The sequence below is a fragment of the Aedes albopictus genome, chromosome 2, assembly GCF_035046485.1.
Source record: "Aedes albopictus strain Foshan chromosome 2, AalbF5, whole genome shotgun sequence".
Taxonomy (NCBI): domain Eukaryota; kingdom Metazoa; phylum Arthropoda; class Insecta; order Diptera; family Culicidae; genus Aedes; species Aedes albopictus.
In genome coordinates this window covers 427,266,831-427,292,479 of record NC_085137.1, presented here as the reverse complement: position 1 = coordinate 427,292,479, position 25,649 = coordinate 427,266,831, and the positions used below count along the sequence as shown (strand labels likewise).

Below are 25,649 nucleotides of genomic sequence, written 5' to 3'. Positions count from 1 at the left end.
TTAATGACCGGAAGCACTATAAGTTTAGTAGTTTTGTCGTTTTGTATATCACTGGACAGGCCATGTTGGATGTGGGGAGCATTATTTCTAAAGCTGAAAGTTAGTCTACAAGGGTCATATGGCATAACGGTTATTTGGCATAATAAGAAGGATGAATTTCGATTGTGCTAATGTCCATTATGCCAAATGTCCCGCTTCTAGTCTACAAGTACCACATTTGGCAAAAAACAAGAACTCATTGTGAAGAAATCCTGCGCGAACAGCATTAACGGCAATAATTAAAATATTAAACGCTTCTTGCACGGATCGGAATCGATTTCCTATGTTTGGCCAAGTAAAAATTGCAGCACTTTACGCACAAAAGTGGTATTTTTTCCGTAGTCTTCTATAACATTTGAATATTTTAAAGCCAGGCAATAATGAAGATAGCAATAACACAGAAATAGTTACATATTTGTTCAACATTTTTATTTACCTACTCAGCCTCGCTGGCAAAACAACATAAAACATTCCATAAGATATTTACACGATAATAGTGGTTGATTTTTCATTATCCTTTTTTCATAAAGTTCTTATCGTCTAACACTAAGCCCTTCGCGCTTGGCGCCTAGCTATCGCTTTTCTCGTCGGCAGTTTTCCTAACTGCTGGTTCGCCACTCATGTACAACCGATTTTGCGTATCCCACAGCTTAGTATACAATCCGCCACTGTGAAGCAGCTGCTCGTGGGTTCCCCGCTGGCAGATGCGGCCATTCTCCAGCACTAGAATTTCGTCCGCATCCATAACCGTCGACAAGCGATGGGCAATGCAAATGCTGGTACGGTGTTCCGTGGCACGACCCAGCGCCTTCAGAATATTATGCTCCGTGATGGAATCGAGGCTCGAGGTCGCTTCGTCGAAAATCAGAATCGGGGAATTTTTCAATATGGCTCTTGCGATGGCCACTCGTTGTTTTTCCCCACCGGACAATTTAAGGCCACGCTCGCCGACCTGGGTGTCGTACTGCTTCGGCCACCGTTGAATGGATTCGTGCAAATCGGCCATTCGGGCGGCTTCCTCGACGTGCACTTGATCCTTGGACAGATCTCCGTAGTGAATATTGTGGCGGATGGAGTCGTGAAATAGCACCGAATCCTGCGGTACGATGGCAATCGCTTTCCTCAGGCTATCCAGGTCAACGTCCCGGATGTCCTGTCCGTTGATCAGAATCTGACCGGAAGTTGGTTCGAAGAACCGGTACAACAAACGTACCATGGAGGACTTTCCTGACCCGGAACCTCCGACTATGGCGACCTTTTTACCGGCAGGGATCGTAAAGCTAAGCTGATCGAAAATGGCGTTGCTGTGCTTGTATTTGAAGCAAACGTCTTTGAACTCAATCGAAGCCGTTTCCCGACACACTTGTAGCGGAGGAGCATTCGTTTTTGTCTGAATAGCACTTTCCACCCCCATCAAGGTGAACATTGTCCTCATATCAAGCAGAGCTTGCCGAACTTCCCGATATACACTCCCTAGGAAACCCAGCGGGATCGATAGCTGAAACAGCAACCCGTTAACCATGACCAAATCCCCCACGGTCATGTTGCCTTTCACGATTTCATTGGCGGCCATCACCATGATCGTACTCAAGGCCACACTGAAAATCGCATTCTGCCCGAAATTCAACAAAGCCAAACTGGTGCTGGTTTTCAAGCTAGCCGCTTCGTACTTTTTCAGAACATCATCATACCGCTGCGCCTCGTACCGTTCGTTGTTGAAATACTTAACCGTTTCATAGTTAATCAGCGAATCCACCGCCTTGTTACCCGCTTCGTTTTCCGCCTGATTCATGTACACCCGGAATTTCGTACGCCACTGGGTCACGGCCAGAGTATAGGCGCTGTACACTCCGACGCAGCCCATCGAGAGAGCCGCGTACGCCGCACCGCATTTCATGCCAAGAATACTAGAAACCAGAGCCAGCTCGAAGACCGTAGGAACTATGTTGAACACCATGGCCGTCAGGACGAAGTTGATTCCCCGGGATCCTCGGTCAATTGTCTGCGGATAGAAGAATAGTGGAGGTAATTACCATTAGGATGGTCTATTCTACATGGAAAACGTCGAACCAGAAATTCAGCCAACAATGTATAACGAATTTGTTATCATTCATAAATGAATTATTTAATAATACTTCATATCGACAGCCTAATTTTAACAACTGGTGGAGGAAATCCTCGAGTCATTCCCGGGAAATTTTATGAAGAAAACCCTTGACAGTATTTTGGAGGACTTGAAGGACGTTCTTAAGGCGAAATTGGAAGCATTTCCTCATTTTTTTGGGTTTTTGATTTTTTTTTTTTTTTTTTTTTTTTTTTTTTTTTTTTTTTTTTTTTTTTTTTTTATGGGTTTTCAGTTGGAGCTGCGTGACAGCTTGATTGTCAAGGCTGAACCCGTTATTCAAATTTCATCTCTACCAAGACCAATGTTTAGACGGAATAGGCTATGTTGCCCAATTTAACACTAGTTTTTACATTGTGCCTAAGTAGTTTTAATCAAAATTTTGCATTTTCCCTCCCGTAGATGTATTAGTCATGTCTGTCTACCCTCAGTCATGTGAAGTATATGAAGCTATCAGAATAAATCCTTACCCGCGAAACCTGAAGCACCAGGAATGTTTATATCCTTGCTATTACTTCTTGGAAATAACATAGCACAAAATGCTGTCTATGTTGACAACTGTGCCTATGCTATCTCCAAGAAATATTATGTAAAATGTATAGTTGAAATAATTATGGTCAAATACCAATTGAAGACAACAACCTTTACTGCGATAACACCTATGTTGGTAGCCACCTACAGCACTGGCGCCATCCCCAATGATAGACACTAGTTTTGAACATGTCATGCATGGGCTTCCAATGATACGAGAAACGAAAACAACCTAACTATTAAAACAGAGCCAATCCGTTCATTTGTCCTATCCGTCCTACCTAGATAAACCAAGTCATTTTCTCCCCGTAACCTAGAAATGTCAGCCTAGTCATACACAAGTAACGTCCTTCAGCTTAGAAACAATCAGTTTTTGTCCAAAATGTCACGTCGAACGCATTGACGTCAATAAAGTGTTAAAGTATGGTCCACTGTACGAACTTGGGCCGGCCCGCCCACTCCCAAAGATAATTTGGCGTTTGAGCGGTGTCGTCACCGCTCAAACGTCAAACCATGTGTGAGAGCAAGCAGGCCAGTAGTATCATGCACTCAGCCAAATAACCTTAAGATTTCCATAAGGCCCAACTTATGAAACGGCCTTTAAATAATTCATAATGATTTGGATGAATTTCATAAGGTCACTCTATGACGTAAAATCGTCTCACAGCTTGGCTTTTATTCATGTTTAGCAACATGGTATTCTCAAGCGTCGGTAGCCGTGTGGATAAAACACGGGCTCGGTGATCCCGACGTTCATGGATCGAATCCAGTCTGCATCATTTTAAGATTTTTTTTGTTATTTTCATAATTATGTCTATCTTATGAAATTTGTCATAGCAAGCACGATCAATTTTCATAAGGTATTCTCATCAGTGCTGAAAAATTCATTTCGTCATATCTGAATTCAACCACCTACAGCTCATTTTAGAAGCTGAACTTGAGAATATAGTATATGAATAACTTGTGCGGCTAGTTCAGTTCTGCAAGAAAGTCACGGAAAAATCGCTATTTTTCGAATATTTAAAGTAAATGTCACGGACTACCTTCGAAAAATCCCAATGATATTCACGGTGAATATCATTAGGCATTTTTCGAAGGTAGTCCGTGACATTTACCTTAAATATTCAAAAAAGGACGGCTTTTCCGTGACTTTCTTGCAGAATTGGTCTAGCCGCACAAGTTTTCCATATACCATATTCTCAGGTTAAGCTTCTGAAATGAGCTGTAGGTGATTGAATTTAGATATGACGAAATGAATTTTTCAGCACTGATTCTCATGCCATCCATAAGAATTAGTTATAGCAAATTTTCATAAGGTATTTCGATGATTTTCGCTAGTTTTTTTCGCTGAGTGTGCAGTAATCCATTGTTCGCACGTTAGCTTCGAATCTATCAGCACTATTATGTGCTGCAACTGCAACTTTCCTTCCCACTATTCGGTTGATTTTACCAGATTTATATAAAGAGAATATTACTGGATATCATTGTAATATTAAAAAAAAAAACAAATTTGTTTTGATAAAATTAGTAATTTAAATATATTTAATTATTGTAAATTACTCAAATTATTGTAAATTTAGTAGTAAATCAAAATCAACCAAAAAACGTGGGAAAGAAAGCCCAAACAGCATTTTCAAGTCTACTGGCAATAAAAAGTTTTCAAAACCTGTTACAAAACCTATAATATTTCTAGTAGGATTTGTAACGATCCTCAAAACCTTCTCAAATCCAACCAACTTGGAACTATTGCTTGGGTATAGAATCTATTGAGCCCCGGCTGTCCCTCCGTGTTTATCGAGCATGTCTGATGAATATGTAAAAACATATGATCAGCCATACTCCATCTGCAGCAGCCGGTTCGTGATGAACCGTTGGAGGCGCATTAAAGTGTTAAAAAGGTGATATGATTCACTAAAGAATACTACATTACAATAACCTTCACTTTAATACCGTCAAACCCTGCGAACTTGGCCAGGGTTTTTTTTTGGTTTTTGATTTTTCATTATTTAAATAACGAAGCAAGTGTCATCTGATTTTTTTTTCCTAGTGGAAAATGTTTTTCGTTTTTGCGGAAACCATTTTTGAACAAAATTTCACAAAAAAATGGTTTCCGCAAAAATGGAAAACATTTTCAACCACAAAAAAAAATCAGGAGATACCTTGATCCACACTCTACACGTGCACGAAAACCGATTTCAAAATATTGCCTCGCTATTTTATATTTAAAAAATCAAAAACCAAAAAATGAAGAAATGGATCGAGTTTCGCCTTAAGGAACACCATTAAAACATTCCTCCTAAAAATAACTCCTAGAGTAAACTCTGGAATAGTTCTTGAAGAAATCCATGGATAACTACTAGAAGTATTCCTTGGAGAAAATAAAAAATTTCAAGATATTATATAATCGCATGACGAATTTTTGAATTAATTCCTTTGCAAGAGCTGCAGGGGTATTCTTGAAGGAATTCATGGATAGTTTCCTGACTAAATCCGAGGATGAACTCCTAAAATACCTTGGTGAAAATTGTAAAAATATTCCTGGATGACTTTTTGGGATAATTTCCAGCCTCATGTATGCAACACTGTAAAATTATTTTTGAGAATACTTATACAAATCGCTGAAGTAATTCCTCTAGCATTCCTTGAATTAATTAACAAAAATGCAGGAATTCCTGGAGGCGACCCTGCGAAGAGTTCATGAAATACCTGGAGGAATTCCTTGATAAATCCCTGGATTCCAGGAGGAATTCCTGAAGTAATTTAAAAAAAATGAAAAAAAATCTGGAGGAATTCTTGTAGGAATTTTTGGAGGAACTCCTGAAAAAAATCGTGGAGAATCTCCAGGAAGAAATACTCAATGAATTCCTGGAGGAAGACCTAGAGGAGTTCCTGGGGGAAATCCGGAAGAAATTCCAGGATAAATCCTTGGAAGAACTTCTGGAAGAATTCCTAGAGAAATCCCTGAATGTATTCCTGCTGAAATCCCTAGCGGAATTTTAGGAGGAACCCCTGGAGAAATTTTAGAAGAAATCCGTGCAGGAAATCCTACAAAAATTCCTGGAGGAATGCCTGGAGGAACTTCTAAGGGCATCCCTGGAAGATTTCCTAGAGAAATACTTGGAGGAATTCCTGGACAAAATCCATACAGAAAACGGGAGGAGTTCCTTGAAGAAATACCCCTAGAGAAATTCTTGGATGAATCCCTGTAGGAATTCGTGAAGGATTCCGTGTAGGAATTCCTGAAAGAATTCTTGAAGAAATTACTGGAAGAATTCCTGGAGGGATCTCTGCATGAATTCGTGAAAAAAATACCTAGAGGAATTTTGGTAAGTATCCCTGGGGAAATTTCTTAAGAAATCTATTGATTATTAGGAAAGAATTCCTAGAATTCGTAGAGAAAAAAATTTGGAGAAATTCCTGGAGGAATCTCTGCAAGAATTTAGACAGGCATTGTTAGAAGAACTCTTGGAAGAATTCCTGGATGAATGTCGGGAGAAGTTCCTAGAGTAATGCCTGGAGGAATTACTTGAGGAATGCGTAGGAGAATTTCTGAAAATATCCCTGGAAAAAATTTCTGGGAAGGAATTTCTGGGGAAATTATTGGAGGAACTCGTAGGGTATTTCCTGGATGAATTCCTGGTTAAAATTCTTTAAAGCATTCTTGGATGATTTCTTGAATGAATCCCCGGAGGAATTTCCGAAGAAATCCGTGTGAGAATTCCAAGAAAAATCCCTGGAGAAATAGGGTGCGGGCACCGGTTTTGGCCAGTCTAAGGGATATTATTTTTATAAAAATAGCCAATAATCCAATGAAAACTACCAATGTTAAATGAAAGGTTTCGATCCATACTTTATTAGAAAAATGCAGAAATCATGCTCATACTTGATTTTTGTATTAAAAGTGACACTGGCCAAAATAGAAGCCTTGCCGCAGTTTTGGCCATATTCTCAGCTTTGGTTTCTAGTTTGGCCAATCACGTGTATTTCTTATGGGAGTGGCCAAATTAGAAGCACCCTGGCCAAAATAGATATTAAACTTAGAAATCTACTTAGAAATCTACTAGTAAAAAATAAATTTATGTCAATTTAAATCGTTACAGGCTGAATATCGCACTATGGCCAAAACTCCGGGCTGGCCAAAACTGAAGCTTCTACCCTATCTGAAAAAATCTCTGGAGAACTCCCTGCAAGAACTCCTGGAAGAACTCCTGGAGGAATGCCTGGAGAAAATCCTGCAGGAATGCCTGGAGAAATTCCTGAAGAAATCCCGGGAGGAAATCTTGGGGGAGTGTCTCCAGAAATGCCTGGATAATTCCTGGAGGTATTCCTAGAAAAATCCATGGATTTCTACAGGCACTCCTGGACGAATTCCTGGAGGAAAAAATGGAAGTACTCCTGGAAGAAATTCTGAAGTCATCTTTGGAGGATTTCCTAGAGGAATTCCAGCAGGAATGTCTAGTAAAATTCTTGGAGGAATGCCTAAAAAACTCCTGAAAGAGTTCCTGGTGCAATACTTTTTTGAATGCCTGAAGGAATACCAGGAGGAACCCGAGAGGAATCTCTAAAGGAAAGCCTAGATAAATTATTGGAGGAATACCAGGAGGACGTCCTGGATGAATTCCCGGAGAAATTCTAGGTGAAATCCCTGGAGGACTCCCTGTGGGAATTTCTTGAAGAATAATAACTGGAGCAATTCCTGGAGGCGTCCCTGAAAGAATTTTTAAAGGAATTACTGGAGAAGTATCCTTCAGGAACTTCTTAAAGAAATTCCTGGTAGAATCCCTAAAGGAATTCCTGCAGTTATTTTTGGAGGAATCCCGTTCACCTAATATAATAATTATGAAATACATTTTGAAAATATTAAAAAAAAGTAGTGATTTAAGTGTTCCTTTCATAAATGGTTTGCAAGTGTTTCAAAATTTTGCTTAGACATGGTAAACAATCGCTTCGCAATGTTTATTATAAGAAACCATCATGCGATTTAAGGCGAAACTGGAAGCATTTCCTCATTTTTTGGTTTTTGATTTTTTTTTATCAAATAACGAAGCAATATTTTCAAAATCGGTTTTTGTGCACAATGTGTACATGCCTACATACTCTACATGTCATGTAGAGTATGGATCAAGGTATCTTCTGATTTTTTTGTGGTGGAGAATGTTTTCCATTTTTGTGAAATTAGAGTATGGATCAAGGTATCTTCTGATTTTTTTTGTAATGGAAAATATTTTTCGTTTTTGCAGAAACCATTTTTGAACAAAATTTCACAAAAAAATGGTTTCTGCAAAAATGGAAAACATTTTCCACCTCAAAAAAAATCAGAAGATACCTTGATCCATACTCTACATGTGTACGAAAACCGATTTTAAAAATATTGCTTCGTTATTTAATAAAAAATCAAAAACCGGAAAAATGAGAAAAGGCTTCCAGTTTCGCCTTAAAGGCCAAAATTTGGGGTAGTTTGTTAGGTCAACGTTACTTACGAAAGAGGAGTTCCTGGAGGTATCTCTAGAAGAATTACCGAAGGAATCTCTGGAGGGTTTCCTGGAGGAATCCTAAAAAATCGGAGGAATTCATGAAAAAAACAAAAGAGGAGTTCCTGAAGAAATTGCAGAAGGAATTCATGAAAAAAAAAAACTTGAAGAGATCCCAAGCAGAGATTGTGGATGAACTTCTGGAGGAATCCCAGAACTAATCCCAAGGAGAATTCCTAAGGGAATCTCTGAACAAATCCTGAGGAGTTCCTAAAAAAACCAAAAGGAATTCTGAAGGAATCCCAAGGAAAGTGCCTGGAGGAATCCTTGGAGGCATTTGTAAAATATCCCTCTCTGAAGAAATTCTAGAATGAATAACTGGAGGGATTCATAAAGAAACCCCAGGAGGAATCCCGTAAGTAAGCTCGTGAGAAATTCCTTAGGAAATCTCACTGCCCATATTCGCATAGTTGATGTATGTAAGCGCCACTGTAGTTTTCAATACACTTTTGAAATTATAACAATGAATAATGAAAACTTAAAGATTTTTTTCCCGTTGACATATAGCTAGTGATTAGATCTTGTGCTCTATTGAATAAAACTAGTCACAATTATGCACATGTGATAGATATTAGCTTGGGAATGCCGACATTGTCAATGGCGGTTACGTCAACCATGCGATTATGGGCAGCTCAGGAGGGATTTTTAAACGAATTCCTGGAAGACATTCTGATGGAGTCTGTGGAAAACTAAATCTGAAGAAATCTATGCCTGCAGTATTTTCTGGGAGAATTATTGAAGGACTACTTGAATGAACTTCAAAAGGACTTTTTGTAGAAAATTTGGAAGAAATTTTTCGATGCATTTTTTAATAATCTGGTAGAATTTTCAGAAAGAACTCCTGGAAGAAATTGATGCTATTTGAAAATTCCTGGAGTTTTTTTTATCTAGTTAATTCATTTGATGCTCAATCGCCTTGGATGCATTCTTGTGTCTATAAGAATTTCTTAAGGAATCGTGGAAGGAATTCCTGAAGTATTTCTTGGAACAAGCCCTAAAACAATCACTATCGGAACCCCACAAGACGCCCATTGAGGAATTCACGAAGGAGATATTCCTGGAGAAAACCTGAAGAAGGAATTCTTAAAGAAATACTTGAAGGAATTTTTGAAAGCGATCCTGAAGAAATTCATAAAGAAATCCCAGGTCTTTTGCTATTAGCCAAACGCCATGTTTGAATTGAATACTAGTGAAAATTCATGAATTATGAGCTACTACAAGCTAGCAGCATATGGTTCTAGAGAGTCCGTCCCTTTCCCTAACGGAACCGATTCCAGTATATCCAGCTGATGATGAACACAATTGGTAGTTTTTGGAGATATATCATCATGACTTCGTAAAGCTACTGATTGTAAGAAGAGAACCCAACGTATCATATAGGTATTGACAATCATATTTTGTTGGAAATTTCCTGTTCAACTTTTTCTACATCAGAATAATCGAATAAACGGATTCACCTTGGACAGCGCGCCAGTCTGCTTGCTCAAGTGGAACTGCAAATCCAGATTGTGCAGATGGAGAAACACATTGGTGGCGATTTTCCTGATTGAATGTTGAGCCACCCTCGCAAACACGGCATTGCGGAGCTCGTTGAAACCGGCTGCTCCCGCTCGGGCAATACCGTCTGGAAAGAAGTCGTGTTTATCAATTCTTCAATATACATAAGAAAAAGAACAATCTTACATCCGAGAAGAACGGCAACCGTCATCGAAGCTGCCGCCTCCGGCACCGTATCCATGCTCAGCGTACTCAGGTTGTCCACGCCCATCTTGAACAGGAAAGGCACACATACATTCAACACCTTGGCTCCGCCCAGCAGACCCAGTGATATCAGTACTCTGGGAGTTGTTATGAATAATTAGCGCAGAATTTCATCGTATACTCGAGAACTCACCTCTTCCGCACCATCGCGTCGTCCTTGGGCCAGATGTAGGTCGCCATCGCTTTAATCATGTCGACTGCGGTGATTTCCGGACCATCGTAGGAACCGATGCTCTCCCCCGAGGCCGGATGGTGCCCTAGATGGAAACAAGTTCGTATTGGTTCTGTTTGAGGAGTGCTATTCTTCTTCCCTGACCGTTCTTGAGCTTCGTGTTGTAGTTGTTGTTGCTGCCGCGGCGGGAGAGGAAAGGCTGGAGCCCTGTTTGGAAATGGACCGTAGCTACTACTGGCACGGTGGCACCCACTGGCCGCTGCACAGGTGTGCAACGTCGTCGCTAGCGGTACCGCCAAATGGGAACAACGACTATGGAAACCTAGAGACCGGGGCAGTAGATATACAACAGAGACCGGAGTTGCTTAAGCTGACGAGATCAACGAGTTGTGTGTGTGTGTGGGGGAAGAAATGGGGAATGGGATCGGATGGGATGCTCGCGTTGGTGAAACAGAAGCAATTATTCTCAGCTATTAGGAAGGGACTACATGGAATACTAATTACATAGGTGAGTAGACTAACGGTCCAAAACTACAAGGCTAATGAGAGGGTGCAAGCAACAAACAACAAACTAGAACATACGAGTATAAATATTAGTAATCAAAGGAGCTAATTTTGATATAATACATTATGGCCTAGTTTGAATCACGAGTTAAAATATTAAAATACGCAAATGTTCACTTCTCAAAATCTCTTAGGGTAGGGCGGGGCAAGATGAGCACCCTAAGGATCACGTTGAGTTTATTGAAAGTTAACACAATTTTTCAAAGTACCGCTCAGTAGTTCTTTTCTATATCTTGTTTTCTATCACCCATAAACATGGGAGGGTTCAAAATTCACAATAAGGATGATTTATTTGACTAAACAAAAAAGATGTTTTATGGTCAGTTCGAACATGCTACGGGGCAAGAAGAGCACTTCATTAAAATCACAATATTTCAACAATAAATTGGTCATACACTGATTGATATAGTGAACCTTGTGTATAGCTATGGTATCACGTTCTAAAATTATCATTTTTTTCGATTATTGAAAAAAAATGCGGTTTTATAATACTTTATACAAAATGACCCGAAAAACAATAAACGATCATTAGGTTGCTTATTTTTAGAAATTTACTCAACCAAATAGTTGCAGAGGTTACAGAAACCAATGTTCGGCACTATTGAGTGGATTACAATAATTTCAAAATATTTTCTATATTACCATCAGGGGTGCTCATCTTGCCCCACTATAGGTAAATAACTAAAATTGAATAAATTTTAATGTTTGTTTTTAGAAAATATTTTCTAATGTAAATTAAAATGCTTTGCAGTAAGCTAGTAATGTTAGCTGATAACTAAAATTATGGTAAAAATTTGAATCTGACATAAAAAACCTTATTTTATTCTGATGATTTCTTATAAGAAAATGCTAAAAATCCACGCTATCGACTTATTTGACGATATTTTTTAATTCGTTCATTATGAAGTACCTTTTAACAGGTTTACAAACAGGATGAACATTATTCTAACGGATTATGAAGTTGTTTGGGCAAAATTTATCATAAAAGTAGTGAGCACCCCTCCCATCTTGCCCCGGGTGGCCATCTTGCCCCGTCCTACCCTAATTAATGTTCAAAGTGAAAAGCGGGTCTGGTGTGATGGTTAGAACACTTGACTATCACGCCGAGGACCTGGAATCGAATCCCACTCCCGAAAAACTCACAAAATGTGAGTTCTTCCTTCGGAAGGGAAGTATGTAAAGCCTGGGTGCCGAGATGAACTAGCCAAGGGCTAAAAATCTCGTTAATACAGATAAAAAAAATGTTCAAAGTGATTTACAGATTTAATAATGATAGGGCACAACAGTCCCATGTGAATAGGATACCCAGCAAACATGGGATTGTTATGCGAATAGGGGCAGTATACATCACGCAGGGAAACATTGCAGGCTACATCCAGAGCCGTGGTGTGGTCCCATGGCGCCCTTGACAAGCAGCCAGATTGGCGCCCCACGTCAATTGGACATTGTTGATTAGCAAAACTTTGCAATAATTTATTTTTATAAATTTCTTGAAAAGATTGATTTCGGTGGTTCACGCCAATTTTTTATAGTGTTTTTATTTGGAAATTTCAATGTGAGTTGCCCAGAATTTTTCCAAAATTTATTTCTCTTATACGAAAGAAGTAGGAACATATTTTGCATTTCAAGAATCTCACTAAGATCAGCACAATAATGAGAAATTTCAGATTCATAACAAAAATGATGCATGAATTTCTCCAAGAATTCTTACAGTATTTTTCTTTTCTTTTCTGAAACTTTTGTTCAACTGAATTTCGTTTTCAATTGGTTCTATCAAAATATTTTCCAGTAGATCTGTAAAAAAAATCAGTAATCATAGATGAACCATGGGTATGGATAAATACCAGGAAGAATTCCCAAATAAATCTCCATTTGAGCTTTTGTTGTAATCTCTGGAAGAATTCCTGCTGGAATTACAGAATGAAAATAAGCAGGAATCACTGAAGCAATTCCTGCTGGAATATACGATGCACATGGAAATCTGGGAGACATATCAGCAAGAATCTTCAATGGATTTCATGGAGTAATTCTTGCAGAAATTCTTGGAGTAGTTCGTGAAAAAACACCAGAAGAATTTCTGAAACAGGACTTGGAAGATTTTTTAACGGAATCTCTGTTGAAGTTTCTTAAGGAATCCATGGAAGGCTTTTAAAAGTATCCTTAGGAGAACTTTTGTTTAAAATCAATGGCAGATTTTCCAACAGAATACTCAGATAAATTTCTGAATGAATTCCAAATTTATGGTTTTCTGGAGGAATTTACGAGAACATTCATGAAAAGTTTCCTAGGGGATTTCTAGCAGAAATTCATAGAGCAATCTCTAGTGAACATGAAACAATTTCGAAAAGAATGAATAAAAGATTTTGTAAGCGTATGAAGGAATTTATACAAGACTTCCTAAAGGAAACTTAAGTTAATTAACTAAAAATATGAACGATTTTCTGAAAAATATTTCAGAGGTATTTCTGAAGGAATCCCTGGAGGGATTTCTAAAGGAATCCCTGCAGGATTTTTATAAGAATCTATGAAGGAACAACTGAGGAAATTTACAGTTTCAAAGTAAACCCTAAAGATATTTATGCAGGAAACTCCATAAGAGTTTCTGGAGGAAACTCTGCAAAATTAAGAAACAATAATTGAATATGTTTTGGAAAAATAACTGCGGAATAATAGTATTGAGGAATAGAAGTTTGAAGATTTTTTGAAGGAATCTGTTAAATAATTTCTGAAAGTATCTTTGAAAATATTTGGGAATATATGCTGAAATTCCTTGAAAAAAATTCGGAAGATTATCTGATAAAATCCTTAGAGGAGTAGGAATAATTTTTTAACTAATTTCTGAATAAATTTCTAGATATCCTAGATCTTGAAATTCTAAAGGAATAAAAGAAATTCTTAAATGAATGCGTAGAAAATCCTTAGAAGTAGCCTGAAGACATTCTCTTGTGAAGATGTTTAGGATTTTTTTAAAATAAACTTTTAGAAAGAACTTTCACTAGAACTTTGAAAGCATATTGATTTTGCTTTCCTTAAATTAATTTCTCAAAATAGAATATTATATAAATTCCATGGAGACATCATGGTAAATGTTCAAACTAAACTAGAGAATTCTGATTTTTTGAGAATATGGAAAAACTTAAAAAAAAAACTAACTATCAATCATAGATACTGAAAATGTTTTTTTTTTTATTATCTGTATTAACGAGATTTTTAGCCCTAGGCTAGTTCACCTTGGGACCCACGCTTTACTTCCCTTCCGAAGGAAGAACCCACATTCCGTGAGTTTGTCGGGAGTGGGATTCGATCCCTGGTCCTTGGCGTTATACAAAAATAAATGTTGAAATCTTGATAACATTCAAGAAAACAATAGCATAATCTTATTTTTGTCTAACCTTAGGCCTTTTCGGCGCCCCTCTGAGGCTGTCGCCCTTGGCGGGGGCCAACCTGGCCAACCGCACGCTACGGCTCTGGCTACATCCCAAATTGGACTATCACACTTTTTTGATACGCCTAAAAAGTGTGATAAAAGTGCTCATTTGCCTCGGTTCGTCTCGACGTCTTCGGTGAACTTATTCCTCCATACCAATGGTATCCCATCAGATCGAAGCTTTTTTGATCCCATTTGAGGATCCAAATAAGTGTGCAAAATTTGGGCACGATCGGTTGTGTCTACGTTTTGCGCATCGCGTTTGAAATTTGTATGGGATTTTACATGGGAAAACACACTTTTTTGCATTTCTCTCAGGACAAGTTCGATTTTTGCCTAAAACCATGTAATTTATAAAGTGAAAACCTGAAAGTGAGTCCTGAAAAACTATGTCGAAGACCGCGAAGTGATCTGATGCTAATAAAAAAAATTATAGCGTTAGCATTGCTTGCCGAAACAGCATGATTTTGTTGCTATTATTATTCCTTTACATGATAAAACATAAACACATGCATGCGGTTCGTTGGTTATAACTATTTTCATAAGCATCAGATCGCGTTGCGGTCTTCTACAAAGTTTTTCAGAACATCCTAGGCTATCATTTTACGGTATCGGTTAAAAAGTTTCAGACAAACTTTTCCAACTTATGACAAAAATGCAAAAATGTATGTTTTCCCATATAAAATCCCATACAAGTTTCAATTATTCTTCTTCTTCTTTGTGGCTCTACGTCCCCACTGGGACTTGGCCTGCCTCGCTTCAACTTAGTGTTCTTTGAGCACTTCCACAGTTATTAATTGAAGGGCTTCCTTTGCCTGCCATTGCATGAATTTGTATATTGTGAAGCAAGTACAATGATACACTATGCCCAAGGAGTCGAGAAAATTTTCCCGACCGGAACGGGAATCGAACCCGCTGTCTCCGGATTGGCGATCCATAGCCTTAACCACTAGGCTAATTGGATACCCAATTTTCAATTCAACCAAAAAAGCTTTGATCTGAGAAAACGGTTCCGATGACCCACGCTAATAAACATATCATTTGATTAAATACGAAATGCATTATTGTTTCAACAAATAAATGTTACTGTTTTAAAGCTATATTTTTATTGTCCTAAAAGATATATTTTTTAAAATAACAAAATTACTGGTTTATCTTCTATAGTGGTTTCGCAGCTGATCTTTGTTTACTATTTTCAACCAGTAACTCAAGTGGAGTTCGTGCAATGCAGCGTGTACGTACACGCAACACTACTAAAAGCAGAAACCACTATTGACAGTAGCTGTCAAATTCAACAATGTTTTTTTGTTGAATCAAGTTCACGATGTGAATCCCTGGGCTTGGTTTATATCTTCCAGGAAGCATTGGCACGTGCTTTGCAGTGTTGATTGGTTGAACTGAATGTAGATTCAATTTTAAAATCAGATAATTCATTCCTCTGATATAGTGATTCCAATTATACTGCGGCATAGTGTAACGCAGAGGTTCCCAAACTTTTTGGGATTTCAATTTCACAATTTTTTTGGGAATTTTCAAAAATGTCGCGGCGCACCAGCAAATTTTCACATAGAATTTAAATAACTTTAACACCTTCAGTTCAAAATTTCAAATAGTAATCGTAAAAAAATCTTTCAATGTCATATTTTCTTAATGTTGAAAAAATAGATGTTGAAAATGCTTCTTAACCCACGAGCGATCGCGCTGTTGTATTTTGTACAACACGTTGAAAAACTCTCGCTTTTTGTACTCAGCATGAGCGTGGTGCTGACGCAGGTAGTCAACCGCGCGAGTTACGGAAGGTTAAGGTTGAAGGATTCGTCATTGATATAATCGTCATCATTGATATTTTGGAAGCAGTTTTCTCGTTCAAAACACAAATATTCGTAATGAAAATGTATTCACTGTATTTCAGGTAGAGAGTGGAATGCAGTGAATACAATTTCATAAAGAATATTCGTGTTTTGAACGAGAAAACTGCTTTCGAAATTTCAATGATGACGATGATATCAATGACGAATCCTTCAACCTTAAAGAAAAATTGCTTGGAGATTTACAGAACTTAACACAAATTTTAGGTTTCTGGAGGACTGCATTGCAAAGCTTTTAACCGTTATGTGTCCGACAAACTTTTAGCTTTTTTCTACACCGTGCTTTTTAAATGGGCACTGGGTACCCGGGTACCCTGTCGGCCACATAAGGGTTAAGTTTGTTGAATAAAGCACGAAGACTACCAAATTTTAGAGAAAATATATATAAAAAAATATTATTCAGAAGCTGTCAAGACGGCTGAGAGTGACGGTGAGGGGTTATTTTTTTGTATGCGGAGCAACACAACTCAAAAAAAGACGGGTTTCAGAATCATGGATAAAATCGACATATAATTAGTCTCAGACTTTTTTACGATAAATAATATATGATAGTGATGTAAGCAAAAATATCGTCCCGGAACGTTTGAGACAGCACGATGACCTGGAGACAGGGTTGTTACGAGAAGGGTGGAAAAAAATCCGCGCCAAATCCGCGCGAGCCAAATTTGAATCCGCGCCAAATTTGCGCGATTCTGGAATCAAATTCGCGCCAAATCCGCGAAAGTGTGATGATAAATTTGTGTTATTTTACTTTACGTTATTGAAGAAATCCATTAAACTGGAATGGACTAGTTGAGTGCTTGATGAATGAAATTTTGATTTGTAAATCAATCAAATCATCTCGATTATTGTAAGCTTTCAGCTTGAAATTGAAGACATTTCTGCAAAACTCCCGATTTTGTTTTGCCAAAAACATCCCTTAAATTGTTTAGCTAATTTTTGATAAGAAATCGTTAGACAAAATCTCAGGAGAAACATGCCCAGAACTAGGAACTGGATTCGTGGGATAAAAAAAAAAGCTGGAGAAATTTAAAAGGGAACTGAAATAAATATATTTCTGGAAAGAAATCTTTGAAATAAACTAAACATGGAGACTTTCTTTAAGAATTTATGAACATTTTTGGAGACAGTACCCGAATACAAATTTTTTAGAAGAATTTTTAAACCAATTAGAGAATTTGACTTTGAGAGTATCCTCATAAAGATTTCTTATAAAAGATCACTACGATTTTTTTGAGTAATGCCTTAGAAATTCTTGAATGAATCTTCAGTGAGGAACTTTCCCAGGGGAATACCTGGAAAACATCCCTTACAATGAGTAATCACTGGGAAAATCTTAGAAGGACAATGTGGAAAATTTGAAAAGTTTACTTGCTGGAGTCCATTGAAATTCTTACAGGGTTTTCCAGGATTTATTGGGAGTTTCTCCAACAATTCCTGCAGTAATATATCCAGGAATGCCTGCAGAGATTCCCAAGAATTTGCCGCTAAAGTTTTCAGTATCAACTCTTGCAATGATTTATATGCCTTTTCAAAAGTTTTCTCTAGGATTCCCATCAACTGGTTTTTCCCAAGATAAACTAAGTATTTATCTAGAAATCTCTTTTAAAAATATATAGCAGGTGACTTTTGTACCGGTGATTCGAACAGATTTTTTCGAAACTAGTCTTTCGGGTTCTGATGAATGGAATTCCTGGAAACAAATTTTATTGTTTTTGAGAGACTTGTGTTCTTTGACAGTTTAATACTCGTAGATGAAATATTGTAGGAATTGTTGCACAACTTCTTCAGAGAAACATTTTGAAGAGCTGATGAAAAGCGTAAAAAAATGTAGTAAACCAAAATGAAAACTTGCTCTTAATTCTTTACTAGCACACAGCGCCTTCTCAAGCACATTCGTCCGCTCCAAAATCCGCCCAGAGAAGGATCACGCAAAAACGGCTACGCTCAAAAATGTGTTCAGCCCGCACATTTTTAGTAAACATCCATGCCGCACATGACTGTGTTGGAAACACATTTTTTAAAAATTGCTCGTACGCTCACATGAGCATGTATATTGCAATAATTTCGACATAGTAACCTCACTGGGTTTATAAACCACCTTCAAATACCGAAAAATATTGATATTTTGCAAAAATGTGAGCGTACGAGCAATTTAAAAAAATGTGTGTCCCTGTGCGGCATGGGCGCTACTCAAAACTGAGAGTTTTTATTTTAGAGAGATGAGAAAACAGAAACCAGTCACAAAGTTCCGCTTGCTTTTTTGTATTTTTTTTGTTCGACCTAACTGTCATCTACAGTGTCGGAAAAAAAAACAATAAGACCACCAGCATTTTTTTCATTCAAAATGCCCAAGTTTGACGATGTGATGTTCGGTTTCTAGTGAATCGATTTGGCTGAAATTTTGAAAGTCGCCATGGAGTTACTTGAATTTTGATTTGTATTTAATTGAGTGAGTTCTGCTCACTACATAAAAAATTTCAGATATACGAAACGACTAAATAATAGGACCACTTTCAGATAGCCATAACACTGCTCGACAAAATTTCACAAAATTTGGTGTTATGGGATAAGAAAAAATAACAGGGGTTCGGGACCCCAGAAGCGCCATAGTGAAAGAATTTTTGAAAAATATTGGACCGATCCTTCACAGTTCAAGACCGAAGTTTGTATGGAGAACTTGGGCTGTCCAATTGATACGCGCATAAGAACGTATGGTGCATATATTCAGGCGTTTTCGGTATTCAGGTTTGTTTTGGTATTGTCTAACGCCTAAATATATGCACATCCCGTTCTAACGCCCATATCAATAGAACACCCCAAGTTCTCCATACAAACTTCGGTCTTAAACTGTGAAGGCCCGGTCCAATATTTTTCAAAAATTCTTTCACTATGACACTTCTGGGGTCCCAAACCCCTGTTATTTTTTTTCTCATCCCATAACAAAATTTAGTGTTGAACGGTGTTATCAAATGATACATGAGAGTATCTGATACTTGATGATTGATAAACAAGTACATACTTACTAAAATTAAGGATGCCATTTAAACTTGGGGACTTTTTTTTTTAATTGACCACAAATATCCATCATAAAAATTTGGTGTCAAAATTTATACAGTATCGGACAAAACAATAAGCCCACCGGTTCTATTCCATACATAATGACCAAGTTTGACGGTTTTTAGTTAGCCGATTTGGCTGAAATTTTGGCAACCGAAATGAATTTACGGGAATTTTGATTTGTATTGAATTGATTAAGTTCTGTTCACTACTTAAAGTTACAAAGTTACAGATGTACAATAACATCAGATTTTTATGATGGTTATTTGTGGTAAAGGCAACCTGAAAGTGGTACCATTGTTTTGTCGTTTCACATATCTGTAACTTTGGAAGCAGTGAACAGAACTCAATCAATTTAATACAAATCAAAATTCCCGTAAATTCATGTCGGTTGCCAGAATTTCAACCAAATCGGCTCACTAAAAATCGAGTGCCATATCATCAAACTTGGCCATTTTGTATAAAAAATGACAGGTGGTCTTATTGTTTTGTCTGACACTGTATGTATAAATGCAATGGCATACGTAGGACTACGCATAACTCGTGAACGAAACGTCCGATTCGCGTCGGCTTTATGACTTGTACTTGAAACGTTAAAAAACGCAGTAAGCATGGCAAAGTTTGCCGGAGACAGCTAGTTTAACATATTTTTGAAATATATCGACTAGTAGTGATGCTAAATGCATTTGAACATCCAAACCTGGCAATTTATACAAACACATTTCATAATTTTATTATCAAGTGTCGATAATCTTTCAATTTTATCGCTATACACACTAAAAAAACAAATCCGCGCCAAATTCGCGCGAGGGCCAAATTCCACGGGTAAATCCGCCCCAAATCCGCGAAAATCGCGAAATCCGCGAAATTCGCAAAATCCGCGCTGTTGTAACAACCCTGCCTGGAGATTGACAGTAATTATAGATGTCAATATTATGGAAAGAACTTCTGTCGAGAGCACAGCGAGCAGCAACGGAGTAGTTTAGCCGGATGTTGAATTCCCAGGAACTAGCACAGAATTGTTTCGGTATCAGCAGTTCAAAATAATAATTGATTTTATTGCACTTGATTTCACTGTAGTCACACGATTTATTTAAATAGTCCACTTTATTACACGAATTTCAACTTATATTAATTTTAATTCTAAATCACTTAGGGCCGATTTCTTCACCTCGGCTTAACCGGTAAGACAGGCTTACCCATACAGTTAAACCTGGCTTAACGCTTAAGCCAGGGTGAAGAAATCGCCCCTTAATACTTTAATTTGGTTTAATTCAATTCTAAAGATTTCTCAGGGTGTACGAAGATCCACTTCACGTGATGGCGCCGAGATGGTGCTTTGCGGCAGAAAAGAGATCGATGAACATTCTCGATCTCCTTTTATACAAGGGTGTCTCCGGAAGATGGTTGTTCGCCATGGTTAACGAATAGTTCCCCTTTTTAGCCGAATAACAACTGTCGACGAACAAGTGTTGTTTCTGCAGGTGAAATATAGGCGGCGCGCTATTTCTCTTTTTCGTCGTATGCAGGGCATACACGAACAACTTCAAAAAAATTTGTTGAAATATTTACTTTGAATTACAAGCTATTGATAATATCAAAAACTAAGCAGAATCATAAAAAAATAACTATTTCAGAGTCTTTACAAAAGTTTTAAAAAATCCGAAAATTTAAAAACTTTGTAAAAATCTAAATGTTTCATTATAATATTAGAAATTCCGGAAACCATTCGTGGACTTTGGAATGTTTACTTTTTAGTTGAAAATTTAGAAGAGGGAAAACCCCTTTGAGTGACTTTTTTTAGTCTTTCTCAAAAAGGCACGACATTGGTATAGAATACAAAAAAAATCTGTGAGATGACACTAGTTTTACTAAATAAAACATAAACAACAAATAATATGTGCTGTCTTCAATAATAAGAGCTTATTCTTTGTGTTTTGCTCAAGAGCCTGCGGCGCACCTGAGAGATGTTCACGGCGCACCAGGGCGCCGCGGCGCACAGTTTGGGAAGCACTGGTGTAACGGTATGTTGTCGAAATCACTTATGTACCGGGAAAATATAATTCCAAGCTGGTGAGAATACAGTACCCAGTACCGAGCTGAGATAAAAAGTCAAATCAAATGAAGATTGTTGTGTTAATTTTTTTGACTATTCCGGTCAAGATAAACGAATGCAGTGAACGGAAATAACTTGAGCGATTCCGGTTGAGGTCCATACCTAACATAACGTAGGACACCCTTCTAAACTATTCTAACTTGATCTGCTAAAACAAATCTATGGTTACTTGAGGACAAGGTTGGTAAAGTACAAACAATGGGCGCCTTTCAGTTTTCTCGAATTTTCTAGAGCACAAATCTGGAGACACATCAATATTCAACCTTTTTCAGCTCAATGTTCTAATTTTTACGTGAATATGACTAAATAAGATGAACTGCGTCAATATTTTTCGAATTTCATTGATTTCGAGAGTCCTCGCCCCCCCCCAACTACGTCACAAGTTGGTGCGTATGCTACTTGTTGTATGCTTACTCGCAGTGACCACCGAGTAGCATTTTCAGACCAATGCGATTGATGGGTCGATAGGTGTTTGAATTTTTGCTCGTGAAAATACGAGGCAAAATGGGATGTTTCGAAAGTAAAAACTGGTGCCCTCACCATAATCTAGTCAATTGCTGAACAATTGATATTTACCGATTAAAGGAACTAAGCTAGTAATCACGTTAGCACTTTACATTTTCTGATGATTCAACAACGTTAGTAAGCATTAGACTGGGTCAACAAGGTCAATTTTTATTTTCAAACAAAGCTTTTTCAACTTATTTTAGCATCTAAAACAACTGTGCAAAATTTGGGTGCGATCGGTTGCGTCTCCGTATTCCGCATAGCGATTGAAATTTTGTATGAGATTTGGTTGTGCCACTTTTCCCCGAATGGCACTTTTCCTTGAAACATCTTATACATCCTTCTTTATTTTATAGGTATAGGCGTTATACAGCTGTTCAGACTTTTTTGAGCCCAGCCAATACATTTTTTTCGGATTTTTAGAATTTGATTTTAATAGGGTCTTGTACCATTTGGGCAGGTGTACCTATTTTGGGCACCTGTCGCTATAACCAAGTCAATTTCAAACCGATTGACTTGAGTTTTGTATAGTTAGACAGCTCACTCTATACAAAAACTCAAATCAATCCGTTTGAAATTGACTTAGTTATAGCAGCAAGTGCCCAAAATAGGTACACCTGCCCAAATGGTACAAGACCCTACCTTAATTTCCAAAGAGATTTCTGATACCACCATTTAACAGCTGGACAACTGCTTGACAGCTCCACCCAGTACATAATCCGACGAGGGATGATCCAACTAATCTCTTCCATACAAATTTTTTCCTTCGAAATCGGTTCATTAAAATAAATGAAAATTTGTATTTCGGACCAGTTTGGCATGAAAATTCTGAATATGGAATTTTCTCAACACCGTTAAAGAAGCCAACCCCAATGACTAATCGGCTTTTGGTCGGAAACGGGTTAGTCGGGGAAATCGGAGCATTCAGAGAAAAGTAGCTCTATCTTATAATACATATGTGAACATGAACTACTTGATTCAAGGCCAAAATAAAATCAGAAAAGTGTTTAGAAACTACCTACTTAACAATGTCTTACCTTTCTTCTTTTTCCGCTGGAAGATGCCACCGAGCACATTCGATCCTAGAGCCGTCGACGGTTGTTGGGGCGCCACCGGCGTCGATGCACCGGCTTTGGTACTCGCGGCCCTAATGCCGTCATTTAGCCATACCGCATGGCGATAGTGGTGCTTTCCACATTCCGGTAAATCGTGTTTCCTCCACGAGCATGGTGTTTCTTTCGATCGTGAGAAAAAGTTCTAGAATGGTAAATAGGTGGGTTATCAGCCGAGTTTGGCTCTGATTTTATTGAGAAATTTTATGCATTCGTCCATGTAGACGTGGCATGTCCGTCCGGAGGGAGATTGAGAGGGCAGAGTTGCCAATGCATTGCAGAACGTTTGATATTCTTTTAGTTTGTAGTCAAGCAGGCGGATGGCAATGTCGCGGATGGGTTCTAGGGGTGGAATTTCCCCGAAGGCGACCGTTCTGAGCTGGTGGATGTTCTGTTCAACGAAGAGAATTGTGAGGCAGACGGCTAGATTGTGGCTTAGCAGGTCACCTGGGATGAAGAACAACTGCTCTTCCAGGTGGTGCTCGGCAATGAAACAATATTTTTCGCGATGTATTTTGAGCGGTCTCAATTCGGGGTCGTACTTGATGAACGCGTTAATGTCCTGCAGACTGATTTCGAGGTAGTCTTGGTAGCTGTCCGGCAGAAAAAATCCATATTCTGTAAGTAACTTCGCGTTGTTGTGTACTCCATAGCTGATGAATATCTGAGAGTATGGAGGAAAGGCAACTTCGCTTATCAATTCGTAGTATAGTTCTAGCGGTTGATTTTTGGACAATTTCTTTTCGATTGCTTTGCAGGACAGAGAGAGCTGTGACGTGGTTTTTGCGCCACTATCGTGATTCAAAAAGTCCAGAAACGGGGCCAGGGCCATGTTTGGCTCATCGGACAGTTTGTCCATAAACATGCACTTCCTGCCATTGAGGAATACTTTCGCGTACTTGGGATCTAGATAGACGCTTCTTGTATTGACAACGAAGTATGCCCACTTAAATAGATCTAAGCTTACAAATCCTGTTGCATGTTTCTGCAATGCGCTGTCAATCTTCAAGAAGTTCGCTTTGATGATCGTATTTTGTTCTACCATCTTATTCAAAACCGTGTCCGGTAGGCACGCCATTTCCTGTTTGGCACAAAAGTACGGCGTCGTGAATTCCTTAGGAAGTGATTTTAAGTAAGCAGAATAGCCACATTCTTCTTCCAGACACAAGTAGCACACGTAGTACGCGAGAAGGCTTTGAAATTGAATGTCTCCTTTGGAGAGGCCATCTACAACCGAAACGTCAAATCGTTCCTTGAATGACTCATCCTCCTCGATGTTCTTTAAGCTTATCAGCGCCTCAAACGGAAGACGAACGATAGTGGCACCCGCAACGATCTGCTTCTTCGAATACAGCCCCTTTCCAGTTTCGGGAAAGTCCGATATTCTCAGCTCCGCCTGGTTTTCCCAGCCCAAATTGCACATGAACCGGTACAGCTCCACATATTCCAGACACTGAGCCGGATTCCCGACACCGCCGTCTCGCCGTTTCCGCAACCGGCCAGTTCGACCCATTTTAGGTTGCTCGTCGTCGTCGTTCGATTGCGGTAAACAAATCCGTGAATTACATAAGTCGCGAGACCTTGATCGACTCGACACTGCGACACCGTTAAGTCCAGGTGCAATTTGAAGCCAATCGCACGTGTCCTACCCGGAAGGCAGGAAGAAGAGATGACTCAGTTCGTCTCAGTCTGAAAGTAGGTGATAAGTTTTGTTATCAATCAGCTGATTTCCAATCCAAATCAAGAACGTTCAGGGTTCGCATCTCTTCTTCCCTTCGGCGGGTGTCACCTCTGCGTCTCGCGCGGAGGAAGACGGACGGATCGAATGCATAAAATTTAACGGAGCAGACTGCCGTTTCCTGGGAAACCACTTACCCGACTCGATAGCTGGCAGATTCCGGTAGCACACACGGCCGGATTCGTGAAAGATTTGCGCAGGTTTTCAAGCAAAATTCGATTCGAGCCGCAGACTTGTTTTGATGTAACTTGCAGCAGAGCAGCCATTTTTCACACGGTGGGTTCGCAACTTCGCGCGGTGACGGATGAGCGGTGAGTTTGATCGATTAGTTTGTTTGCAGCGGCTCAAAAATATCGATCCGTGTGTCTTGCTAAAATGATCAACGAGGTCGGCAGCAGTGGGTAGAAGTTATGGCAGCGTCCTGTTTAAGTCAGCCTGGTACACAGAAAATCGCATGCGGTGATGAATTTATTTAATTACACTGCGAACCCAGCTCTACTCTTTAAGGAGTAAAAAATACCCTCTTTCGACAAATATATGAAACTGTCAAAAAAGAGGGTACTTCAAAATTTTCAATAAAGGGTATTTTTTGCTCTTTTGCATGTTTCGAGCACATTCCCATTAATGGGTGAAAATCTTGTTTTAATATTTTTCTCGCGCTCAGCAACAGGAGATATTGCGCGCAAACCCCAAACTTTTATTCCCACCTTTGGGTTTCCGCGCCGAAGACCCAGCGCCAGATTCGGCGACAAAGAGAGCTGACAGCAGTCGCCGGGCAGTTGGCAATCCTGATATTTGACGGCGGTCGCCCGTTAGTCATGGGAATGGATTGCTGTCACGCAAATAGAACTTTTCGCTGAAAACGCATGTGTATTGAGTTATTGTTGACAGATTTTATGCTATGTTAGTGTGAAATTCAGCGATTTCCTGTATCGCGAAAGCCTTCGCTGGAAGAAAACGTCATGTTGCTCAGCGAAGCAAGGAAAATTTTCAGTGAAAAAAGCAATAGCAAGATGGACACAGTTAAAATGTAAGTTTGCATTGAAATATTGTTTTACCAGCTTTTCAAACGGATTTATTATTAATTTATTATATATGTAC

At 38.7% G+C, this 25,649-nt stretch overlaps 1 protein-coding gene across 2 annotated transcripts; it reads right to left on the bottom strand.

Moving 5' to 3' along the window:
• Positions 1-446: 446 nt before the first annotated feature.
• Positions 447-24,850, bottom strand: LOC109426597 (iron-sulfur clusters transporter ABCB7, mitochondrial). 2 transcript variants are annotated; one of them, XM_019702131.3, is made up of 6 exons: positions 24,686-24,850; positions 22,736-22,955; positions 10,118-10,478; positions 9,907-10,061; positions 9,681-9,847; positions 447-2,041 (listed from the first exon to the last, which is right to left on the bottom strand). In XM_019702131.3, the coding sequence occupies exons 1-6, from the start codon at positions 24,812-24,814 to the stop codon at positions 608-610; spliced, it is 2,466 nt and encodes an 821-aa protein (XP_019557676.2). In that variant the 5' UTR covers positions 24,815-24,850; the 3' UTR covers positions 447-607. The 2 variants fall into 2 exon arrangements, with proteins under 2 accessions (XP_019557676.2, XP_019557677.2); XM_019702132.2 differs by having other exon boundaries at positions 10,118-10,241; positions 24,686-24,847.
• Between the last annotated feature and the right edge of the window lie 799 nt (positions 24,851-25,649).